Source organism: Gigantopelta aegis, chromosome 6 (genome assembly GCF_016097555.1).
Source record: "Gigantopelta aegis isolate Gae_Host chromosome 6, Gae_host_genome, whole genome shotgun sequence".
Taxonomy (NCBI): domain Eukaryota; kingdom Metazoa; phylum Mollusca; class Gastropoda; order Neomphalida; family Peltospiridae; genus Gigantopelta; species Gigantopelta aegis.
This window is the reverse complement of record NC_054704.1, coordinates 90472369-90498256: the sequence shown is the minus strand read 5'-3', so window position 1 is coordinate 90498256 and position 25888 is coordinate 90472369. Positions and strand designations below refer to the sequence as shown.

Below are 25888 nucleotides of genomic sequence, written 5' to 3'. Positions count from 1 at the left end.
TGGCTTGAAGCAAATCCAAAGCAGACATGGCAGCAGCATCTGCCTTTTCATTACTCCTGATGCTAACATGGCTGGACACCCAACAAAATACAATGTCTTTATTGGCAATGGATTAAAAGACACACTTTCGTGTCAACATCCCAATTAAGGGATGGTCCAGCTTCATATTTTGTAAAGCTTGGTGACACGAACGTGAGTCGGTAAAAATAATAAATTTGGATGCAATCGAATCTTTGATTTCTTCTAAGGCTTTAATGACTGCCCAAACTTCAGCACTAGACATCGGTGTTGAGTCAGGCAATCTCATGGAAATGATTGTTACCGCCACGACCTCGTCAAACTATGACCTTAAAAGTTTTAGTGGTTTTATTATTCAGACCGGGTCTGCTTTCTGCAGTTAAAAGTGGCCTGTATCTTTGGACAATAATTGTTAATATGCCAGCCCTATATGTTCGTGTTTCTATCAAATTATAGTTCATGCACACAAACGGAAGAAGAATAGCAGCTAACTTTTCATATTAGGGGGTAGAAGATAATAAATGTCAGTGCCAAGTTCTAGAATCACCTAGTGAGTCATGTTGACTCACCAACTGAATAATGCGGCTTCATCCAGTGATTCATGCGGACGTACCCTTTGAGTTATTCGGACTCACCCAGTGAGTCATGCGGACGTACACTTTGAGTCATGTGGACACATCCAGTAAGTCATGCGGACGTACACTTTGAGTTATGTGGACTCATCCACTGAGTCATGCGCCCACTTCGGGTTGGTACATATACCATACTGCACAAGTTTTCTTTAAACACCATTTCCGAACGAATTGCGGTCAGATACCATGGGACGTTTACGAGTCTATTCAAGAGGATGTCTAATGAAATCGAGTGCGTTATTCCATGTATTATCCATTTTAAAATGATAGTTTATTTGTAAAACAATCCGTAAATCGTGTATTTTGGATATTTCAATTTTGTTGACCAAAAAAATACAACTACTGATATGCACCTGGTGAATATATTCTATTGTAATCTGCAAACAAGTCACATTAGGCGAGATCGTGGGAGTATTGTCGCTAATGAGGGCGCCAATGACAGTGTCCAGTCGTATCACAACCTGAGACAAACTGTATAATCTAGAAAATAGTCTAATAGAAATTTCTAAACCATATGCATGACTCACTGGATGAGTCCAAAGCGGAGTCCAAAGGATAACTAGAACAAGGCAGCATGGTATGGCTGTTGTATAAGGGTTAAGATGACGGTACATGGGGTAAATGTGAGCAGGAAACTTCATTTTGAATTGCAGAAACGTGTACACGGTTACTTTGAAGACGTAGGGTTTTGTTTTGTTCTGGTCTTCTCTTGTTGTTTTTTTTGTTTTTTCTTTGTGCTTTGTTTTCTTTGTTGTTGTCGATCTCCATCAGCTATTTCTCGTTCCAGCCAGTATACCACGACTGGTATCTCAAAGATCGTGGTATGTGCTATCGTGTCTGTGGGACGGTGCATATAAAAGATCCCTTGCTACTAATAGAAACAAATGTAACGGGTTTCCTCTCAAAGACTACACGTCAAAATTGTGTTTGACATCCAATAGCCGATGATTAATAAATCAATGTGCTCTAGTGGTGTCGTCAAACAAAACAAACTTTAAACTGTCTTTGTTGTTGTTGATATTATTATTATTGTGTTCTTATTGTTTTGTTATTTACAATATGTTATATTTTATTTTACAAATAACAGGGAATAAACTAGAGAAAACAATAAATATGTCTAACATAATTTATGGCAACACAAAAAAGTACAATGCAGAAGTAATTAACAGACAAATAAGGTATTACTAACAATATCTTAACACAACCATCTGTAATCATGCATATTTCTACTAAGTAAAAACAAAAATATTCAAGATAATAGCTATGAAGGTAAAGTCTATATTAAAATACAATAATGAAGGAGCAATAAATCTTAATTCCCCAAGAATTCAGGGATTGGGTGGGTGTGGCTTTTTTTTCGGGGGCGTTTCGGGGGCAGGGGTTCAAAGTACATTTTAGAAAGAAATATTTCAAGAGATGTTTAGCGCTATAAACAAGTTAGTAGTAAAAAATATTCAAACGTGCTTATTGGTGTTTATGTTTTTTGTGACTATGTTTTGAATATATTAACAGTTCATATCAAAACCTATTTTTTTAATTCTCTTGCTAAGTGTATCTGTGAAAAGGAACGAAAATTAAAACAAAAATGTGCATCTTACAAATACAATTCATTATTTGTTATCGTAACTTGCCTTTATACATGCAGTAATTTATGGTCCATATATACGAGTATGTACATATGGGTGTTTTAATAAACAAAATAGCCCAACTATCTCAGAACTAAACAGTCAATCTAATTATAATTGGTTAATTACTATTACCTGTGGACCTAACAGTACCCCGTTGGAGTTCATGTCCAGTTGACCTTTCATTCGACCAATCAAAACCTTACTTGCAAAATCATGCCAGTGATTTGAAAAGAATTTGAAAACATTCGGGATTATGCCGAGGGTATACGAAATGATTCGGGTGAATTACGAAGTATACCGGAAACTAATTACAACATAAAATTTTATATAAAATTCGTTTCAAGACGAAAAAACCCAAAAACGTGATGGTATAGTTATAAAATCTGTTTATAATAGTATACAATCCATAGTTTATTACTGCATTTTCCCCCTGTTTTTTAATGTTGAAATAGACCAACAAGTTCGCCTATTGCATAAATAGTCTCGACCGATATTTTTAGAATTTAGAATTTGTATGCTCCCGAATAACGCTATAAAAGGCGAACTGTAATTGATCGATATTTAAATTGTTATTTATAGATGAAATGTCACCTGATCGATATTTAAATTGTTATTTATAGATGAAATGTCACCTGGACATGGGAGTCCACGCAATGCTGTTAGATCTACTGGTAGACCAGTAAAGCTAATTTTAATCAGATTGCTAAACAGTATACTCTTGAGTAGGACGTGCATAATTTTATTTTTATTTTACTGAAGAAAGAAAACAAATGTAAAGATCACCATTTAGCCAATAGGTCCACTATATAGTAAGTTACATGTTTGGAGAAATAAATTTTAAAATAGATTCTCAGATAATCTGATCAAAAGGGCAAAGGTTAAGTACTCGATGTACTCAATACATAAGGGAAATACAAACTTGTTTTTCCCTTATTAATAATAATAATAATTAATAATATTAATAATAATAATAATAATAATAATAATAGCATATATTATGTTTATGTTTATACGTCAGTAACCTCATTAGCACCGTAACTTCTGTAAGTGTCCAGTGTCGTTTTAATATTAGTTTGTCCCGTTGCGCTGTGATTGGTCAATACGAACTCGTTAACGTGCCTCCCTGACGAACGGGAGAGGACGTTGCATAGACAGCAGTACCGAGAGAGGGCGTTGTATATCCGCTTCCGGATCGCCTTGGACATCAGCACGTATATGAGCGGGTTCAGACACGATTGGATGTATGGCAAACAGCCAAGAGCAATCTAAAAACAAAAATAATTAAAGATATAAGAACTCATTAATTGAAGTTAACACGAACTTCCCATAATATTTTCATATAAACGTGCCCTGAATAAATAAAGTTAGCAAATGTACGAGATATAATGTAGTAGTTTTGGTTCAAAGTGCTCCCAGTAGCTGCCTCTATCATGTCAGTTAGTAGAGTGTTGGTCTATCATACTTAGATTTCGTGGTTCGAATCCCGATTCATTACCTACATTTGGAGCCGATATAAGACTCGGACTCTGAACTGTATAAACGTGCCTCCGAGGTGTCAGGCACGCCTGTTCCAGGTCCGATACAGGTACCCGAGACAATTAACACTGCCATTGGTATGTGCTATCATGTCTGTGAGGTGGTACATATAAAAGATCCATTCCTACTAATGAACAAATTATGCGTCTCTCTCTCTCTCTCTCTCTCTCTCTCTCTCTCTCTCTCTCTCTCTCTCTCTTTCTCTCTCAGAATTACTCAATGTTTATTGATGAGTAAATCAATTTGCTCTACTTGTGTTGTTAAACAAAACACACTTTAAATTTTAATGTATTTGTAATACACGTTTGTGTACTCTGCGATATTCTAGATATTCTTTATTTTAAGTATTACACCCCTCCCGAGAAAACCCTGTCTCCGCCCTTGAAAATATACTCACGATGAGGTTGAACGAAGTCTGTGTGTACAGTGCCTTCACCTGGAACTTCTTCATGACGTGAATGATGAGTTTAGGTCCCCAGCAGACGAGAAACACGGCTATAATGACGATCAGCATCTTGATGACCTGTTAAACATTACGGTTATACATTACACAGTGTACGTGAATCACACCCCTCTCCCTCTCTCTCTCTCTCTCTCTCTCTCTCTCTCTCTCTCTCTCTCCTCTCTCTCTCTCTCTCTCTCTCTCTCTCTCTCTCTCTCTCTCTCTCTCTCTCTCTCTCTCTCTCTCTCTCTCTCTCTCGCTCTCGTTCTCGCTGTGTGTGTGTGTGTGTGTTTTGTGTGTGCCGGCGTTTCTCTATCTTTCTCTTTCAGACAAACAAATTAGGTTCAGCTGGAACTGTTATAAGAGCATCGCAATTTAATATTTAAAATATGAACTTGCAATATTAGACTTGGGCAAATCTAGGTCGAATTTTGTGCCTAGCATTTTCTATGGCCATTCATTTTGGTCACTGAACATACAAACCTGGCGGAATGTTTGGTCTACAGTCATATTTTATATACGGAAGACTAATTTATTCAAAATGGCGGCCACATTTCGTCATTTGTCGGGAATAATTCAGTTTTTAGAGCATATACCCCGAGAAATATATCAATATATAGGTATGGGGGTGTAGAAGACGAACATTGCACTTTTAAATAGCATTGACTTCATACAATGGCACTTTGAGCATTTTTATGCACTAAAAATACGATATTTCGCTGCAGTTGTTTCAAGCAGTTGAAGCGCACACTTTGTAACTGGTTCATGTGCTCACCAAAAAAAAAAACATTTGATAGCAAAACATCTTGTTAAAAAGGGAGGACGTTTTATTTTACGACGTCAGACATATGGTTAATGACCACACGTGTATTGAGATAGGAAATCCGCTCTCGCCATTTAAAGGGCTACTCTTTTCGATTAGCAGCAAGGGATCTTTTATATGCATCATCCCACAGACAGGATAGTACATACCACGGCTTTTGTTATACCAGTTGTGGAGCACTGGCTGTCACGAGAAATAGCCCAATAGGTCCATCGACGGGGATCGATCGTAGACCGACCGCGCATTAAGCGAACGCTTTACCACAGGGCTTTGTTCCGCCCCTGTTAAAAAGGATCACATAATCCCAGGGACCATGTTTTGTCTATGCAAACAATGCAGAGAGAAAACAACAACAACACTTATTCGCTGACCCTGAGGACTACCAACATGTTTGCAGACATCAGTCAAAACTTATAACTGGTGGCTACCTAATCACCAGAGTGCTTTCTGTATGCAATGCACCAGAAAAAAAGTCTTCAATAAACTAAAAAGGGCAATGAAAGTGAAATTGTGGCAAAGGAAATCTTAATTTGATTGGATAATAAAAATGTTTACCCCCAAGACTAAAAGAGCAGTGGTTACACAAATATCGTTTGACAATGAAATGTTTCAGCAAATGAAGACGTATAATAGTTCAAAGTCAAATTCAGAGAAATATTTTAAATTGTCAATGACGCGCTAATAATGCATACAATATCGGAACCAAAAACTGTTTCCTAAAAAAACGTTAGAATATGAAAATGGGAGTACAGGTAGGTATGATTTAACATGAGGTTTCAAAATGAGATTTCAAAACCTACCTTTAATACCGTACCCGAGAGCTTGAGTAGGAAGAAAATGCAGAAGAAAAAGAAGAAAACAAAAGAAGAAAATATTGGTAGAGTTGAAAAAAAAAAGAGAAGAGGGGTTAAATGAGTCTGGTGTAGGCCTACTATGTGAATGAGCATCTTCCACCCTGAGTATGGCACTAGCAGCCACACCTCCAACACTGACATAATGACTTTTGAATAAGTTTTGTCTTCTGTCCACACGTAGTGTACAGACAGAACAGGAAGATTCAGATAATTATGCCACCTCTTTTCAAAAATAAAGAGGTAGACCCATGTTTTGGTTTTAAATACAGTATAATGAACATATGACCTTTTTACAAATTGGTCACTCAAGCTTGTAACAAAATAGTGCAATTCCATGATAATCTGTAGAAATAGTTTCGATATTTTTAGTGCACAAAGAATGAAAGACCACTATATGAAGTCTATGCTAGTGCCATTTTCATTTTCTCTGACCCAGAAATCCCATATATGCATATGTTACATGGTGTGAAGGATCTAACAGCTACATAATACATGAAGTGATTTCAACTTTGGCCTCCATCTTGAACAAATTAAAGGTCCGGATATAAAAAGTGATCGCAGACAACACATTCCACCGGATTCGTGTTCAGTGACCAAAATGACAAGGCATAGTTATCTAATGTAGAAAAAGTATTTATTTACCGAAGCCTAGCAATATGTTTATCTTCCAACAGCACATGTTTTATAAGTGCACCTTTTCCCCCCTTTTCGTTTCTTTTCTTTCATTCTTGTTCTTTATATCTATTTATTTAGGATCTGTTTTTTGTTCGATCATTTCGTTTTCCGTTATTATCTGTGCAAAATAGAAACTCATCTGTTTGTTATTTGTTAAAAAAAGGTTAAATCCCAAAACAGGAAATAAAGTCGACTTTTTCAGATGTTCGAATGAATGAATGTTTAACGACACACCTGCACACGAAATACATCGGCTAATGGTTGTCAAAGTAAAGGCAATGCACAGCGAGAGAGAGAGAGAGAGAGAGAGAGAGAGAGAGAGAGAGAGAGAGAGAGAGAGAGAGAGAGAGAGAGAGACAGACAGACAGACAGAGAGAGATAGACAGACAGACAGACAGACTATTCAGTGATATATATATATATATATATATATATATATATATATATATATATATATATATATATATATATATGCACATATGCATAGATGATCAATCCCACCCTGCTCCAAAGCCTAGATCCGCCCCTGTTTACATATTTTACAAATGTCAAAAACGATATATCATGTTTTTTCTGTTTTCAGATTTTACCAGTTTCATACTAGTGCTTTATTGAATAATTAGCAGTTGTTCTTTTAAAAATATGATTTCTATAAATAGTTTATATGCAAACCAAATATAATAATAAGAGAAAGAGAGGGAAACAAAACGAAAGAAAGAAAGCAATTGTAATAATTAGATACGGATTACCGCAATGTACTTGTACACCAGGGAAATATAACTGTCACAAAATTTAGGGGAGCGGGGCCTTGGGGCCCCCTTAGATCTACCACTGACTTTGTACGGCGGTAAGGTTAACGAAGTGCACAAATGCAAAGACAATGCGGCTGCTCACAGCGCAGGAATATTAATAATTCTAATAACAATAAAACTCCCAGCAACTGTTGAGCTCATTACTCAGATAGGATACACGGGCCGTCATTTCTGGCTGTCTTTTGAGCATCGTTCAGAGAGGAAGGACATTGTCTACTCAAAGATGGCTAGATTTCCCCACAGATATAACGATAATAGCGTCGTAACGTAGCACGTATCACTCGACGAACCAACCGAGTGGAAATTATGGTTTTTATTTAATTCAGTCAAGTCTTTAGAGCTTGTGTGCGCAATCCACCTTTTGTACAAACCGCCGATATCAGCTTAAATAGGATTCATGTGTAGGGTCTCGATTTTATCTTCAGCAGTTTCCACTAGATTGTGAAGACAGTTTTAAAATATTATCCTCGAGCCTGTTGTAAACTTTATGTGTTGGGGTATAAAGTGGGATGTTTTGAAGCCAGACCGTATGTGCGTGTAATTGGTTTGAGGCAATTAGTAAGTGTTCCAGCTAGTGCCAGTATAAAACATCATTTGCGAGACCATCGTGAGGTTTTTAAAGTCATTTTGACAATAAGCATACACATCAGCTCAGGCTATCCAAAATTCAAACTTTCTACTTACATTTGTAAAAAAATGGCACTCATTAAACAATTATCTGGGGTGCCTTCTTTAAAATACATGTCACCTGGCCTAGTTTTGTCCCAAGACTGTTAGCAATTGGTCAAATTTTTTGTTTATACATTATAGTTTTGCAGTTACTTTTAGTTAGACTTTTAAAATCTTGAAATGTTTCCCAAAGGTTTCAATTTTAAAGATAAAATAGAATTATATAACAGCCCCTGACCCCCCCCCCCCCCCCCCCACACACACACACACACTAACGATATTTTATTGTTTACAGTTAAAGTGGTGTTTAATCCAGAAGTAATGGATCTATTTTAAAAGTATACTGACACACAATGAAAACGCAAAACAGATATTTTTCAATATTTTGTTGTGAATAATGAAAAATATATTTATTGGACTTAAAATAACAATTTATGAGAGGAAGCCATTGATTGGTACTTTTTTCTGGGTTTTAATCCTGGTTTTGTTCTCGTTACACATACAATAGCAGAAACACACACAATGGTGTGAAATGCGTTCACTACATGCTCAATCATGCTGCATGCAGTGCACGTGAATACCAGTATGTGGACACATAAAAGTCACGTAACGGTGTCATATTCCTCGTTACATTAAGAATGCCACGACTCGGAGAAGAAAAAAGGGAGCGAGCGTTGGGCATGGTTCAAGGGGGGACTTCGCAAAGCCAAGTTGCTAGGACCTTCAGAGTCCATCCATCAACTATTGGACGACTTGATGAACGTCATTAACTGACCGGGAGTGGCCGTGATCCACCTCGACCTGGTCAACGTCCCGTTACGACCCCACGCCAAGATCGGCAGATTCGACGACACCACCTCCGTGACCGGTTCAGAACTGCGACGATGAGAGCAAGCAACACGATAGGACATCATGGAAGGCCTATCCATCCGATGACGATCATCCGTCGACTCAGAACGGCTGGACTCAGATGCAGACACCCGTACAAAGGTAACACCATGACACCGCGACATCGTGCTGCGAGACTAGTTTGCTCTCCAGAATGGTAATCATCCACCAGCCTTTTACCGGAGCATTGTTTTTTCAGATGAGTCCCGTTTCTCTGTCTCCTTTGCCGATGGAAGAGCACGTGTGTACAGGAGACTCCATGAACGGTACGCTGGCGGATGTGTGAGGGAACGTGATCGGTTTGGCGGCGGTTGTCTGATGGTATGGGGGCAATCAACTGTGATTTCAGGAGTGATCTCATCGTTGTCCACGATGCCCTTACAGCCCAGCGTTATGTTGACGTTATTCTAAGACCAGGCCACTTTTGCTCCATCACCGAAGACCAGGAGGTCCCCTTCTGTTTCAACAAGACAATGCCCGTCCACATACTGCAAGAATTACCCAGGCATTCCTGCAACAAGCCGGTATCACCGTTATGAACTGGCCCGCCTTTTCACCGGATTTGAACCCAATTGAACACATGTGGGATGAGTTAGGACGTCGTGTACATCACTGCCAGCCACCACCGCGTAACGTCGCTGAGCTTGCACAGGCGTTGCAGGAGGAGTGAAGGAACATTCCTGTGGCTTATTTGAGATGTTTGTGGCAATCCTTTCCCCGTCGTCTTCACGCATGTTCACGGGCCAATGGTGGACACACCAGATACTGACCTTGATATGGGGAGGGGGGGGGGGGTTGAACTTTTCTCACGAACAAAATAGTTCCGGCTTTCTTACAGTGAAAATAACACTTTCTACAGTGACGAAAACACATTTTAGAGTGAAATAGTGACAATTTCACTCTAAAATGTGGTATCGTCACTGAGTGATTGATAACACTTTTATTTCACTGATATTTTAAGATATTTCACTAAATGTTATATAATAAAATGCTATATGTCACAATCTTGTCTAATAGTATCAAACTGTTTACAATGCACAGTTTGGATATGCTAAACAAGACAAAATCCGCTTCATCTTGTACGATGAAACATATTTTATCAATGTTTTCTAGGTTAAATCTAATTTTGATCTGTTTTTGTTATACTTAAAAGGCGTGAATGTTGGCTACGAACACGGAATGTTATGGGATTAAACAAATTCAAATTACCTTTAGTGTATTAGTCTTAACCCAATTGGTGAAGAACACGGTCAACTACAAAGTGTATCTTGATTGGAGTAATGCAACTACTAACTCGTTTTCACACAATTATAAAATCGAATCAATCAACTATAAATTTTTTCTCGTGGGACTTTCAAACATTATTTCTGGTTCTGATGGCTCGTGTCTCGGGATATATCATAAAGGTTTACTGTAAGAATAACTTTAATTCAATTTTTTAAATATTTAACACTTTGGTCTGTATTTGGGGTTTCTCTTTCCATTACGCTTCCTGTTTTCTGCATTCTGTGTTTGGTTTCTGTTGTTGGAACGTTGGGTGTAGTTTTAATCTTATATTAATATAAAAGAAATTCAAGGTAAGAAACAGATAGATACATAGATAGACAGACAGACAGACATTATAGATCGATAGTTTTAATCTTATATTAATATTAAAGAAATTCGAAATAAGAAAAATAGACAGACAGATAGATAGATAGTTGCATAGACAGACAGACAGATAAATAGAAAGGCAGATAGCGAGATGGATAGATAATGGTAAATGGTATTTTATTATTTCTATTCGTTGTCATTTCATTTCAACATATTTTCATGCTTATATCCAATTAAGGTTCAAGCACGCTGTCCTGAGCACACTCTTCAGCTATCTGGACTGTCTAGAAGAGGGTGTAGTGGTCTTACACCTACCCATTGGGTCGTAAAAACTCGCCCTGGGTGAGAGCCGGCATCGGGCTTCGAACCCTGTACCTACCGGCCGTATGTACGATGGTTTAACTACGACACCACCGAGGCCGGTTATTCGTTGTCCCACATACAGGAATGATAAATACTAAATACAGTGTGGTGGGCGGGACGTAGCCCAGTGGTAAAGCGCTAGTGCGGTCGGTCTAGGATCGATACCCGTCGGTGGGTCCATTTGGGTTATTTCTCATTCCAGCCAGTGCACCACGACTGGTATATGTTATGTGCTATTATATGGGATGGTGCATATAAAAGATGTCTTGGTACTAAAGGATAAATGTAGCGGGCTTTCTCTCTGAGACTATCATGTTACAATTACCAACTGTATGACATCCAGTAGCCGATGTTTAATAAATCAATGTACAAAAACAAACTTTAATTTTTTTACAATGTGGCATATTATATGCTAGTCGATAGACAAGCTATATTGAAGGCTAAAATTAACCCACCTGTCTCCTGGCTAGCAGCGCCTCCTCGTCATGCGATCTTGATGAGACTAAAATTAACCCACCTATCTCCTGGCTAGCAGCGCTTCCTCGACATGCTATATTGATGATTAAATTAACCCACCTGTCTCCTGGCTAGCAGCGCTTCCTCGACATGCTATATTGATGATTAAATTAACCCACCTGTCTCCTGGCTAACAGCGCTTCCTCGACATGCGATCTTGATGAGACTAAAATTAACCCACCTGTCTCCTGGCTAGCAGCGCTTCCTCGACATGTGATCTTGATGAGACTAAAATTAACCCACCTGTCTCCTGGCTAGCAGCGCTTCCTCGACATGCGATCTTGATGAGACTAAAATTAACCCACCTGTCTCCTGGCTAGCAGCGCTTCCTCGACATGCGATCTTGATGAGACTAAAATTAACCCACCTGTCTCCTGGCAAGCAGCGTCTCGACCTGCGATCTTGATGAGACTAAAATTAACCCACCTGTCTACTGGCTAGCAGCGTCTCGACCTGCGATCTTGATGAGACTAAAATTAACCCACCTGTCTCCTGGCTAGCAGCGCTTCCTCGACATGCTATATTGATAATTAAATTAACCCACCTGTCTCCTGGCTAACAGCGCTTCCTCGACATGCGATCTTGATGAGACTAAAATTAACCCACCTGTCTCCTGGCTAGCAGCGCTTCCTCGACATGCGATCTTGATGAGACTAAAATTAACCCACCTGTCTCCTGGCTAGCAGCGCTTCCTCGACATGCGATCTTGATGAGACTAAAATTAACCCACCTGTCTCCTGGCTAGCAGCGTCTCGACCTGCGATCTTGATGAGACTAAAATTAACCCACCTGTCTACTGGCTAGCAGCGTCTCGACCTGCGATCTTGATGAGACTAAAATTAACCCACCTGTCTCCTGGCTAGCAGCGTCTCGACATGCGACCTTGATGACTAAAATTAACCCACCTGTCTCCTGGCTAGCAGCGTCTCGACATGATATCTTGATGAGACTAAAATTAACCCACCTGTCTCCTGGCTAGCAGCGTCTCGACCTGCGATCTTGATGAGACTAAAATTAACCCACCTGTCTCCTGGCTAGCAGCGTCTCGACATGATATCTTGATGAGACTAAAATTAACCCACCTGTCTCCTGGCTAGCAGCGTCTCGACATGATATCTTGATGAGACTAAAATTAACCCACCTGTCTCCTGGCTAGCAGCGTCTCGACCTGCGATCTTGATGAGACTAAAATTAACCCACCTGTCTCCTGGCTAGCAGCGCTTCCTCGCCCGGTGTGCTTGGCACTTTGTTTCGGAGAAACCTCGACGTGTCAGAACGCTGGGAGACGTTGCCGTTGTCCCTGCCGTTACTCCGCCAGTTGCCGTACGACCTGCAATATTTAACATCTGTCTTAAAGTCACACTATCACCACATAATATTATAACATCGTGATATCCTCCTTTTTTATCGGTATAGCATCGATCTCTGTCACTGGGTCCATTAGGCTACTTCTCGTTCCAGCCAGGGCACCACGACTGGTATATCAAAGGCCTTGGTATGTGCTATCCTGGATGGTGCATATAAAATATCCCTGGCTACTAATGGAAAAATGTAGCTTGTTTCCTCTGTAAGACTATGTCAGAATTAACACGTTTGACATCCAATAGCCGATGATTAATACACCAATGTGCTCTAGTGATGTTAAACAAAACATTTGTTTTTTAATTTCGTAGATTTAATTTTCGTCATATGACCTAATATATTTAACATCCGTCTTTCTTAAAGAAATAGTATCGCCGCATCCTTTAATAACACCGTGAAATCCATTATTTTCGTGGTGTGACATATTCGTGGTTTTGCTAAAATACACATTTCGTTAGGTACTTAAATTTGTGGACAAAAATCGTAGTACCATAAATTCGTATTATATGTATCCATGCATTATATGTTCGTTGTGTTCTTTAAAGTTACATTCTCTGGTTACCATATTATGACATCATGTACAAATGTGAAATAAAAGTTCAAATGCACTTTTAAAAAAGTCGTGTGTGTTCGCTATGAACGGATATCGTCAAAAGTATACGCTTGATTCGTCGCCTGTGCCGCCATAGCTCGGCAAAGCACAAACGACAGCCTGTTGTCAGTTTCAGTTAACACGTGCGTTTGCTGATTTCAAATTGTAGGGTTCGTCTCAAAAAATTAAAAGAGAAATCTTGCGCTGTACGAAGAACGTTCGGTTGAGGATACGGTACTAGAGTATTTCGTTAAAACCGGTTTGATCTTGACAACGTATTATCGACAGTCGTACCTTCTTATTTCAGAATTGATATTTTATAAAGTGTTAGTAGAACTTTCAAAGTTTAGTTTGTATACTAATAATACATTAATCATGTATATATTTTTAAAATAAAATATACTAAAGTAGACAATGAACGTTTTCACTTCTTAATTTTACGTGTTAAAATCGACAAATTCAAATAAATATTATTTCGTTTGGAAAGGGTAAAGTTGGGGGGGGGGCGGGGGTGTTTAACGACATCAAAGATAAAGCATATTGATTTAATAATCAACCGACCCCATACAACCGTAAATAAAATGTGTTGAGTGCGTCGTTAAATAAAACATATCCTATCCTTCTTTCCATCTGCTGTTGGATGTCTAACATTTGGTAATTTTGACATACAATCTTAGAGAGGAATCGGGTGCATGTGCAGGGGGAGGTCGAAACTCTTACTTGCCCAAGCTTAAAAAATATTGAAATGTATTTTCGGGGGGAGCATGGCCTCATATAAACTTAGTTCAACACAGTCTATAACCCCAACCCCGCTGAAATCCCTGCACACGCGCCTTGGAAACCCGCTAAAAAAAAATTATGGATATCACATACCATGGTCTTTCATATACCCGCCGATGGGGATCGATCCTAGACTGACCGCGCATTTCCAAAAAAACACCTTTTTAGGTCTAAGTAATGAATAAAAATAACATATAGTTTTCAAAAATGTTACGTAAACCGAACACAGTACCCTCTTCCTCTACCCCTATAGCGTTACATAATTAGTAACACCCCCTTACATGTAACGCGTATGCCAACAGCTCGCCACTGTCAAAATTTCAAGGCAAATCCCCCCACCCACCGACCCCTGGAAAGGCGTTGTACCATACCTCTATGGATATAAATATGTTTGGAGATATGAGACGACTCTTCAATAAAGACAGTTAAATTTGTTCAAAAACTGCGAAATCTCACGTGATCTCTTGTTGGGGAATTTTATACTTGTGATAAGCCAATGAAAACCGAGATCGGTAGGAGCCCGACAAAAGTGTCCCACTTTCGACATACTGGCTTTGTTTTTGACCTGGATAAGCCAGCGTAGTGCGGCATCATATATGCACCAAACGTAATTGGATTTTCTGTTCTATATGCTTAAATAATAAAAAATATTCCGGATACTGCGCTTTACTTCGTAGACTGTACTAATCCCGAAATGTAGACCACCACGAACAATTGTTATTTCACAGTATTGGTAAAGCAAAATACAAACAAATCCACAGTTTATATAAGTTGGTTTGTTACCTCCGTCAGTGGGTATAGTCATCTGCTTTCAGGCAGAATTCAAGCTAATCGCTTCTAAGTTCAAAATGGAGAGTAATAATTGTTTATATGATGAAGATTACCCAGTGTTTTACCCCTTCAACGCGGGAGTACTTAGGCACAATATGTATTAATGTATGTCAGTACTGTAAAAAAAATAATTTACTTTGATTGTAGTCGAGAAATCAGAATGCGTTAAAGTATTTTACCTGAGGTATAGTATGTCTTCTCTCAGTTTCTTTTTCTATTTTTCTCTCTCATCTCTGTTTATAGTAGTAATATGTATTTTCCACCAGTTCTCGCTTTTCTCCCTTCATTCATTCACTCGGGCATTCAGGCAATCATTCATTCAGGGATTCGTTTGTTCGTTCAATTGTTTATTCATTCATTCAACATCAATCATCTGTTTTTCTTTCTTTTTTGTTCTTTTTGTTTTTTTGGTTGTTGTTTTTTTGTTGTTGTTTTTTTGTTGCACAGTTGCATATTGGCAATTTAAATGTTTCTATTTATGAATAGATAAATAATCCTGTCAGAGATGCATCACTAACCACAGCCGCTGTGACCATTCTTGGGTGGGTGTCAGTCCATCTGCGACACTCCTATCAAATCTTACACAAGAGAACATCTCTAATAATCACGTAACACACTCACGTTTGTTTTTAATACATCTTAAAATAGCTCTCTTATTGGTATTCCCAGCGGATAACCCTTTCTCTGTAAATCAACTCCTTCTGTCCTCAAGCTATTTATTTGTTTCGGGGTCTGACTACATTAATGTCACGACAGCCACAATAAATTATCTCCGACTCGCAGATTCAGTTATTAGATTAAATCCGGTAATCTCCAGAAGCACAGATCACGTCATTAGGAATATTTCAGATTGTCGAGTCGGTACCGCTTCATACAGTAATATCTTACGACTTTCCGCTCCGTGTAGCATTGCTTGACACGGGAAAAGAAAGGAATAGTTTGTTTATCAGGATTCAGAACTTTGCTAGTCATGTTGGTTTGTCTTGGTTTTTGCTTTCTGTTGGTGTCCGGTAGTGCGGGGGAGGGGTTGGGGGTGGTATTTTATGGTGTGGTATTGTATTTTGGGTTTGGCTTCTATTTTTCTTTCTTTTTTTTCTTATTGGTTTTTGTTATTATTGTTGATGTTGATGTTGTTGTTTTGTTTTTGTTATTTTTGTTCTTGTTTTTGTTTTTTGTTTGTTTCTTATTGGTGGTTTTTTGTTGTTGTTGTTGTTGTTTTTGTATGTGGGTTTAGGGAGCGGTGTGTTGGTATTATGGGGTGGATGAGGATGGGATTATTGGGATTTCTATTGTTTGTATATCATGTATGTGGTATAGAGCGTGGGGAGGAACATACTATCGGTGCAGCAAAGTCTATCAGTTATACAAAGTTCGATTAGCAGCATGGATCTTCAATATAATTATAGACACTTTGCCACATACGGTATAATATTACGTTTAGTATCATCGGGCTTACAAGCCCTTGACGTGTCGTTGAAACGTCTTTCTCTTGACCTTGTATTGTCAGACTTTATGGTTTATGTCTTTACACTGATTATTTCTATTATTCTTCAGTTAACATCCATTGACACACTGATGACCTTACAAGAACACAACTCAACATTTTGTTAGATCTAAGCTTGTTTGCTGTGTTTTTGGCAGTTCAAATCCCCACGGGGTTTTTTTTTGCGTGTTTTTTTTTTATTTTGTTTTTTTTAGGGGGGAGGGGGGGTATACTATATGGCCTATATTAATAATATTCAGTATTTGTTGCATTTGTGTACTAATACAACAAAACAATTCCTGTTCACCAACTAATAGCTGGAAATTAAACATTTTCATTTTTGTATTACCCTGACACGAAACTGTTTTTACAGTGTCACGGTCAGAGGATATTTGAACGTGAAAATGGGCATTACGGTCTTTAATAATTAAACGTGATATTTGACTGGATCCCGGTGTGGTTCTTCGGATTATGTGTCGCGGGAAAAAACCAATAAGCAACCACACAAAGTCAAGTGTTCTTCTGCCATGGCATTAAACTAGTTTTAAAAAGAAAGAAAAAAGAAACACAAACCAAAAAAAGAAAAGAAAAAACCCATTGGATCTAATTTACGAACGATTGATGCTACATCCTCTTCGACTGAAGACTGGCGCTTTAACACTGAACGAAATCCCCATCCTGGGTGAAGAGATTTATTAGATGACAATAAAAGAGAAACAATTAAATAAAAAAAAGAGAAGAAAACCGACCATGAGGCAATGACGTAATCCAGAGTAGCTGCTGGTGATGTAATTGTCTTGACCTTGAACCAGTTTAAAGGTGCAGACCCTAGTTTCAACCCGTGGAAACGGACACTAATTTGTGCTAATCTACACACCCGTAACATATTTAGATAAAGTTACAATAGAGTGAAACAAGAGTCTGTAGCGTTAAAACAGAGAAATACTCTTTAAAAAATAGACTAGAGTTCGTCCCCATAATACTCACTCTCAGAGGTACGTGCGTTTTAAAAAAAATATTTTTAAAATGTGTTTCATGATATTAGAAGCACCAAGATGACCAGAAATACTTCGGATGTACGGAAATTGATACTCTTAACAATACAATCTAAGTAATTTCTGATTTCAGTTTTTTTAAACGGCTCTAGTCAAAAATAGGCCGTAGTGTTATAAAAGAAAAACTTGGGTCTGTTACTTTAATCAAATCGAACAATAACATGAGAAGGAGAGGAGCCTCAATCGTCGACAAATCAAATTCATGGCACTTGATCATGTACGCATCATTTTCTTCAATCATCTGAACTGACTGCGACGCCGATGAACTATATTAACATGCTATTGCTGATCAAATTCATGGCACTTGATCATGTACGCATCATTTTCTTCAATCATCTGAACTGACTGCGACGCCGATGAACTATATTAACATGCTATTGCTGATCAAATTCATGGCACTTGATCATGTACGCATCATTTTCTTCAATCATCTGAACTGACTGCGACGCCGATGAACTATATTAATATGCTATTGCTGATCAAATTCATGGCACTTGATCATGTACGCATCATTTTCTTCAATCATCTGAACTGACTGCGACACCGATGAACTATATTAATATGCTATTGCTGATCAAATTCATGGCACTTGATCATGTACGCATCATTTTCTTCAATCATCTGAACTGACTGCGACGCCGATGAACTATATTAATATGCTATTGCTGATCAAATTCATGGCACTTGATCATGTACGCATCATTTTCTTCAATCATCTGAACTGACTGCGACGCCGATGAACTATATTAACATGCTATTGCTGATCAAATTCATGGCACTTGATCATGTACGCATCATTTTCTTCAATCATCTGAACTGACTGCGACGCCGATGAACTATATTAATATGCTATTGCTGATCAAATTCATGGCACTTGATCATGTACGCATCATTTTCTTCAATCATCTGAACTGACTGCGACGCCGATGAACTATATTAACATGCTATTGCTGATCAAATTCATGGCACTTGATCATGTACGCATCATTTTCTTCAATCATCTGAACTGACTGCGACGCCGATGAACTATATTAATATGCTATTGCTGATCAAATTCATGGCACTTGATCATGTACGCATCATTTTCTTCAATCATCTGAAATGACTGCGACGCCGATGTACTATATTAATATGCTATTGCTGATCAAATTCAAAGCGTTTCCAAACATAAAATATAAGTGTAAGATCACGACATTCGATATATATACTGATCAAAGTGGAACAACATTTTGTGAAAACTCCTCTTGTAATTACGACATTTACCGCACACGAGAGCTAGTATCTGAGTAAAAAGTTACTTGAGACCTTTTTACTCAGCTGGTAGCGCTCGTGTGCGCTGAGGCCTGTAATATTAGGGGGCGAGACATAACCCAGTCCTAAAGCGCTCGCTTGATGCACGGTCGGTTTGGGATCGATCCCCGTCAGTGGGCCCATTGGGCTATTTCTCGCTCCAGCCAGTGCACCACGACTGGTACACTGGTACGACTGGTCCTTAACCATATGTCCCACGCCGTATAACCGTAAATAAAATGTGTTGAGTGTGTCGTTAAATAAACCATTTCCGTCTTTCCGGAAATATTATTAACATGGTGCAGTTATGATGCGAATCTGCAAACTAATATTTTACCTTCGTCGTTTGGAGCCACCTTTTTATATACCATCTCCCGATCCTTGTTTTTTCGATCGTGACATGTGTCAGATTGCTATGACCATTATAACTAAACCTAAAGCTTGTAATTGCCCTATTGACTGGTTTAATCTGAGTATTACCATTTTGGTTGCTATATGGTTATTATAAACTTTACGACTTAGGTTTAGGTACTTTTTAGAAAGGAAAGAGAGAGAGACACAGAGAGAGAGAGAGAGAGAGAGAGAGAGAGAGAGAGAGAGAGAGAGAGAGAGAGAGAGAGAGAGAGAGGGAGAGGGAGTGGGACAGAGACAGAAACAGTCACAGTCACACAGAGTAATAGAGATAAAGAGAGAGAGAGAGAGAGAGAGAGAGAGAGAGAGAGAGAGGGACAGAGACAGAAACAGTCACAGTCACGCAGAGTAATAGAGAGAGAGAGAGAGAGAGAGAGAGAGAGAGAGAGAGAGAGAGAGAGAGAGAGAGAGAGAGAGAGAGAGAGAGAGAATTAAAACGACACGTTAGTACATTTTTCTGGTCAGTGTTTTAATGATGGACGTATTGTGGTGTACTTCGCTGCTTACATTTAGTATATCTTGCGTCGGATGCTAGAATCATGAAATGTTTTTTTTTATGCTAGGCTCAGACTGCCAACTGCCAGCGGAAAGTTAGCCAACTCGACGGTTGCGTTGTAAATTTTTCCAACTCCCGACTTATGACGGGTGCGCTCAGATTAACAAATAGTGGGTTATATGATGAGAATCGAGTTGTAAGAGCGCTCATACTAGCAACTGGACAGTCGTAGAAGTCGTGACAGCAGAAAGTTGGCAGATACTAGTCTGAATCTAGCATTAACCAAAATATCTCATTTTCATTTGCTGAAACTAATTTAAAAGACTGCACAAGAGAGCGCCATAAATATGATCTGTGACAACAAAAGCCATCGTCTAAGCCAGTTATAAATTATTATCAGACGATGATTTCGATTATAATCTTCACGTAACGTATGACAGCAGCCTTGTCTACTAGGGCTTACGTATCGCTCTTGTGATCTAAGTGACCCTAAGGCAGACAAAGCTTTTAAGGCCTGCTATGAAATAGTCAGTCATTAGAATTAGTGACGCTGTAGCGAGCCATGTACTGATGTAGTCAAATGTCTTCTTCTTTTTTTTTTTTTTTTTTTTTTTTTTTTTTTTTTTTATCAAGATGAGACTGGCTTTAGTGACACGATTGATAAAGGTGACGTCACACGATACGAGTACATCGTACGAGAGTAGCCGATTCAGCAGCAACAGTTGAAATCGTAGTTATCTGTCACAAGTCTCATCCCAGCCAGTGCACCACAACTGGTATATCAAAAGCCGTTCTATCCTGTCTGTGGGATGGTGCATATAAAAGATCCCTTGCTACTATTGGACAAAGGTTTCCTTTCTAAGACTTATGTCAAAATTACCAAATGTTTGACATTCTATAGCAGATGATTAAAAAAAAGTCAATGTGCTCTAGTCGTGTCGTTAAACAAAATAAACTTTATTTATTCATCTGTCTGTCACAATTGGCTGTTCTTGTCGAGATCAAACACTGGCTGGGTCAGTACCTAGGACATGCCATAACCCAGAGAACGTGCACAGCGATGGGGTAGTTCAATATACTGGAGACATTATCGTTTAACTCCCAAATGTCTACCATTAAACTAACCAGTGAGGCGGATAACGACATATAAAAGACAGGGTTGTGCATTCTGTGATAGAATTGTGCCGCTTTAAATGCACATACAACTTGGTTAATTCAAGATTTTCTAATATAGTGCCAATTGAACCACGCTCCCTAGTGGTCTATAGCCCACAACACCATACCCGCCCCTTCAACCCCACCCTACCCCAACCTCCATGATAGTGATACTGATGATGATGATGATGATGATGATGATGATGATGATGATGATGATGATGATGTTGGTGCTGATGCTGCTGCTGGTACTGATCAAGTTGAAAAAAAATGAAAAAACAATGATGTTGATCATCATCAAAATCATGAACATGATGATTTTGTATGATTGTATGTGATCTGAGTTCAAATAAAGTGTTCTCATATTCTGTTCCGTTCTGAATTTAAGTTGGAAGGAAGAAAGAAATGTTTTATTTAACGACGCACTCAACTCATTTTATTTACGGTTATATGGCGTCAGACCTATGGTTAAGGACCACGCAAATATTGAGAGAGGAAACCCGCTGCGGCCACTTCATGGGCTAATCGTTTAGATTAGCAGCAATGGATCTTTTATATGCATCGTTCCATAGACAGGATAGTACATACCACGGCCTCTGTTACACCAGTTGTGGAGCACTGACCTGGAACGAGAAATAGCCCAATGGGTCTACTGACGGGGATCGATACTAGACCGACCGCGAATCAAGCGAACACTTTACCACTGGGCTATATCCAGCTCCTCTGAATTTAAGTTGGAATTCCGCACTTGCAAATAGCGTGTACAACGCAATGGTAAACGTGCTGCATGGTGTCTATTAATTTCCTTACGGAAGATGTGATTATTAAACACTGGCTCTCCTCCCATCAGTAGTAAGGCACCGATTCAATATTAAGACGACAGTCATTCATTCATTTCAACGTACTGTCGTGCTTATATCTAATCAAGCTTCAAGCACGCTGTCCTGGGCACACACCTCAGCTATCTCGGCTGTCTGTCCAGAACAGTAGGTTAGGTGTTAGTTCGTTACTAGTTAGCTAGAGAGAAGAGGGTGTAGTGGTCTTACACCTACCGATTGAGTTGTTAAAACTCGCTCTGCGTGGGGGTCGGTACCGGGCTGCGAACCCTGTACCTACCAGCTTTATGTCCGATGGCTTAACCACGACACCACCGAGGCCGGTTAACACGACATAAAAAGGCAGCATTAGAAGTATGAACCTCGTCATTTGACAGGATATTTGAACGTGGCCGTCTATGGTGATTTAATTTATTGTTTTCTGTTGACATTCAGTCAAGGTTACATCATGCTGTTATTGGTTACGGAGTACTGGGCCAATACATGTGGACTACATATAGTCATTGCGAGTTGCCGTAAATACTGCAATAAAAACCCAATTTTACATTCAGATGCAAGGTTTAACATATATAAGCCTTTAAATATCAGGTGCGGATCTAGGGTGGTTCAACTACACAAAAAAGGCACTTAGAATATTGGAAAGTACACCTACATTTCTTAAACAGCGGCAGTTTTATTTTTAAAATCCATCAGACCACAATACTATGTCCCCCACTAAATCCATTCGTTAGGGGGAAGGGTGTGTAACCCCAGCATTTGCCTCGCCCTTGAAACCGCGCCTGAACCCAATGGCTTAATTGCATCATGAACACTGGTACTCGGGGTTCAAATGTCTGTGTCCTACCCATGCAGTCGAGCCACCTATTAGGAAGTTTATAAACTGCCAATAAGATGGAAGATATGTAGTTACTGTCGTCTGCCTTTCGAAGCGGACCGTAAATTAGCGTGTGTTTAACAGCAACTTTCGGCTGGACATAAAGCATTCTGTACATATCTAAGACAGACAGACAGACAGACATAGTTTATGTACGTCTCCGTCTGTACAACACAAAAACACACACACAAGCACAAAAGTGCATAAGCTATTCCTTAAGGAATTTTATGAAACAAGTTCTTAAAGGAAATTATGGGAGGGGGGGGGGGGTAAAGTTAAAAGTGTTTTTGTTTTAACGACACCACTAGAGCACATTGATTAATTAATCATCAGCTATTGGATGTCAAACAGCTGGTTATTCTGACAGGTAGTCATCAGAGGAAACCCACTACATTTTTCCATTAGAAGCAAGGGATCTTTTATATGCAGTTTCCCACAGACAGGGAAAAATATCGTGTGTATAAGGTCTTCGACAAAAGCTATAAAACCGGTTTTGATGGTTAAAAACGTAAGTCGAGGTTCAGACATTAAAGCACAACTTCTCTAATTATAAATAAAATAAATATTTACCAAATATAATTGTTCCTTTTGGTACATATTAGAAGGAAGATCCTCAATCCACAATAGAGAGAGAGAGAGAGAGAGAGAGAGAGAGAGAGAGAGAGAGAGAGAGAGAGAGAGAGAGAGAGAGAGAGAGACAGACAGACAGAGAGACAGACAGACAGAGAGACAGAGACAGACAGATAGAGAGAGACAGACAGACAGACATACAGAGACAGAGACAGGCGGAGACAGAGACAGAGAAAAAGAAATAAAGAGAGAGAGAGACAGAGAGAGAGACAGACAGACAGAGACAGACAGACACACACACAGACAGACACAGAGACACAGAGCGCTAGTAAAGATACAGAGAGTTTTTATCAACATGAATCTCTTCCACATGCTGACTTTTGCACATACGTGTATGAGATAATCACCAATTCACATGGATATGTTTTTATTACCCATAGGGGCTCAAATATACGGTTTAATAGTGTTTCGATCTCTGATTGGCTGGCTTATAAATTCACGACGTTTGATTGATTGCTTTCCATGGCCGGAACTTCACTTTCATTCATATAATGTTTCCATTCATGAGTCAGATTACACATACGTCATACGATCTACAAAGATTTACAGAAAAAAAAATTTACTCATTTGTTTCGTAAACATTGAAATGGTATATTTTCATAAGCAGCAGCTTTGGTAATATATAAAAATAATTATTTTCTAATGCAAATACAGTTGTATTATTTTATACTGGAAACATTTGGCTGTTAAAAGAACGCCGATATAAGCTGTGTCGTCATTTACATTACGTGATGTAATGCGCGTAAGATTATGTGACGTAATGGCTGATACAGAGGAATTTTTACATTAAAAATCAGTTAAAATTGACAGTGGGTAATAAAGAGAATAACCAACTCGCTACGAGGAGTTTTGATTTATCTGCCAAAGGCTCGGGTTTACAACATCCACTCACTCGGGACAGATCTTTTATAATTTCTCGTAGCTCGCTGGTTATTCTCTAATCATTACCGTTTAGATAAATTTCATGCGTTTTGATTGGTCAATAGCTAATGCATACTACAAGGACACCGTTTCATTTGCGGAAAATACACAGGATTTGCGGGAAAATACAGTTTGCCGGGGTGTACGAAATGTCACGTGATTTGCTCGACTGGTTGTATGAAAATACAACCTGCGGATGAGATCGACGAAATTTTCCCCAACACGCCTCACTGATAACATTTGTTAAAAGTCTTGCATTCATTATTAATGGGAATACCACAAGTCGGTAAATTGGCCAAAACATGTTCTAGATTGTAGTTTTTCGCGTATTAAAAGCTAATGCTAGAATATAGCATGGCGTAATCAGTTACCGTGTTAGAACTTAGGCTAATTATCACGAACATGTTTTAAGTAATAACTTGACATGCTTTTTTACGGGTTCTACAAATTAGTAAAACACGAAAAATATTTGTGTTCGTATCCGGATGTTCAATTTTGTTTTCCCGATACGATTATAACATAATCATAAACGATTAAAACACGCAAGATAACAAGGCGCTATAACACAGGGTTTAAAAATTTAATGATTGGGTGAAACCACCCGGAATCCTTGTTGACACTCTTAATACCCAAACAGCTAACAAAAAGTAGTAAATACCTTGCATAGTTATTTGTTTTTAAAAAATCTAATAAATTATGAGGAATTTGATATTATGCTGTGTTGTTAAACTCGACCTAAAAATGTGTGTGTACTCTATTAAACGTTTGACTGTTAGTGTAATTTTAGTTTAATTATAAAACAAAGATCTAAAAGGTAATAAATTCGTAACACAGTTTTTTGACAGGTCGTACGGGATTGTACGTCCCTCCAAAATCTGTATTTTGGAAGGGCGTACAATCCCGTACGACCTGTCAAAAAATCGCTTAACTAATAGTATCGGTCTGCCTCTAACCACATACAAAGAGCTCATCGAAATTTCCCATAAGTACTTCGGTACCGGCCGGGTAATGTTATTTCAGATTTGAGTGGTAATCGGCGAGTTAAATACTGAAACCAAATGGACAAGCAATTGTCTGCCAGTAAATGTAGTTATCAATGTTGTAGGCTAACACATAATCAAATTCTTTTTTCAGCGAAATTGAGGTGCCTTGAGCGTTCAAGAGTTAAACATGTTTAGTTCTCTTGGATTTTTGTTTTCTTTATCTTTCATTCGTTTATTCTTTACCACAGTGTTTTTTCTTAGATCAAGAGTTTCAAAAAACATTTTTCAGTTTTCTTTCTAATTCATCATGTCTTAGACGTTTGTTATTTTTTCTTTAATCAAGCTTTAAGTTCAACTGTTTTCAAAAAAATTTCATATAAATAATTAGTTGGGGTTTTCTTGGTAGTGCATCATGTTTAGTTGTTTGTTATTTTTTCTTTAATCAAGCTTTATTTTAAGTTCAACGGTTCTTAAAAAAAAGTTCATATAAATAATTAGGTGGGTTTTTTTGTAATTCATCATGTCTTAGTCGTTTGTTATATTTTCTTTAATCAAGCTTTATTTTAAGTTCAACTGTTTTGTTTGGTGTTTTGGGGTTGTGTTTTTTGTTTGTTTTTAAAGTTCATATAAATAATTAGTTGGGGCTATTTTGGTAATTCATCATGTGTTTGTCGTTTGTTTGTTTTGTTGTTGTTGTTGTTGCTTTTGGGGTTTTTTTACTTTATTCAGGCGTGACTTTG

At 38.5% G+C, this 25888-nt stretch overlaps 1 protein-coding gene across 1 annotated transcript in view; it reads right to left on the bottom strand.

Annotated features, from left to right (window-relative positions):
* Positions 1 to 3164: 3164 nt before the first annotated feature.
* Positions 3165 to 25888, bottom strand: part of LOC121376162 (cholecystokinin receptor-like) — a 51193-nt gene continuing 28469 nt past the window's right edge. Inside the window, exons 2-4 of the mRNA XM_041503971.1 lie at positions 12650 to 12779; positions 4212 to 4337; positions 3165 to 3543 (exon numbers count right to left, since the gene is read on the bottom strand). Coding sequence (XP_041359905.1) covers positions 3286 to 3543; positions 4212 to 4337; positions 12650 to 12779 — 514 coding nt within the window. The 3' untranslated portion in view covers positions 3165 to 3285. The remainder of the gene's footprint in view (positions 3544 to 4211; positions 4338 to 12649; positions 12780 to 25888) is intronic.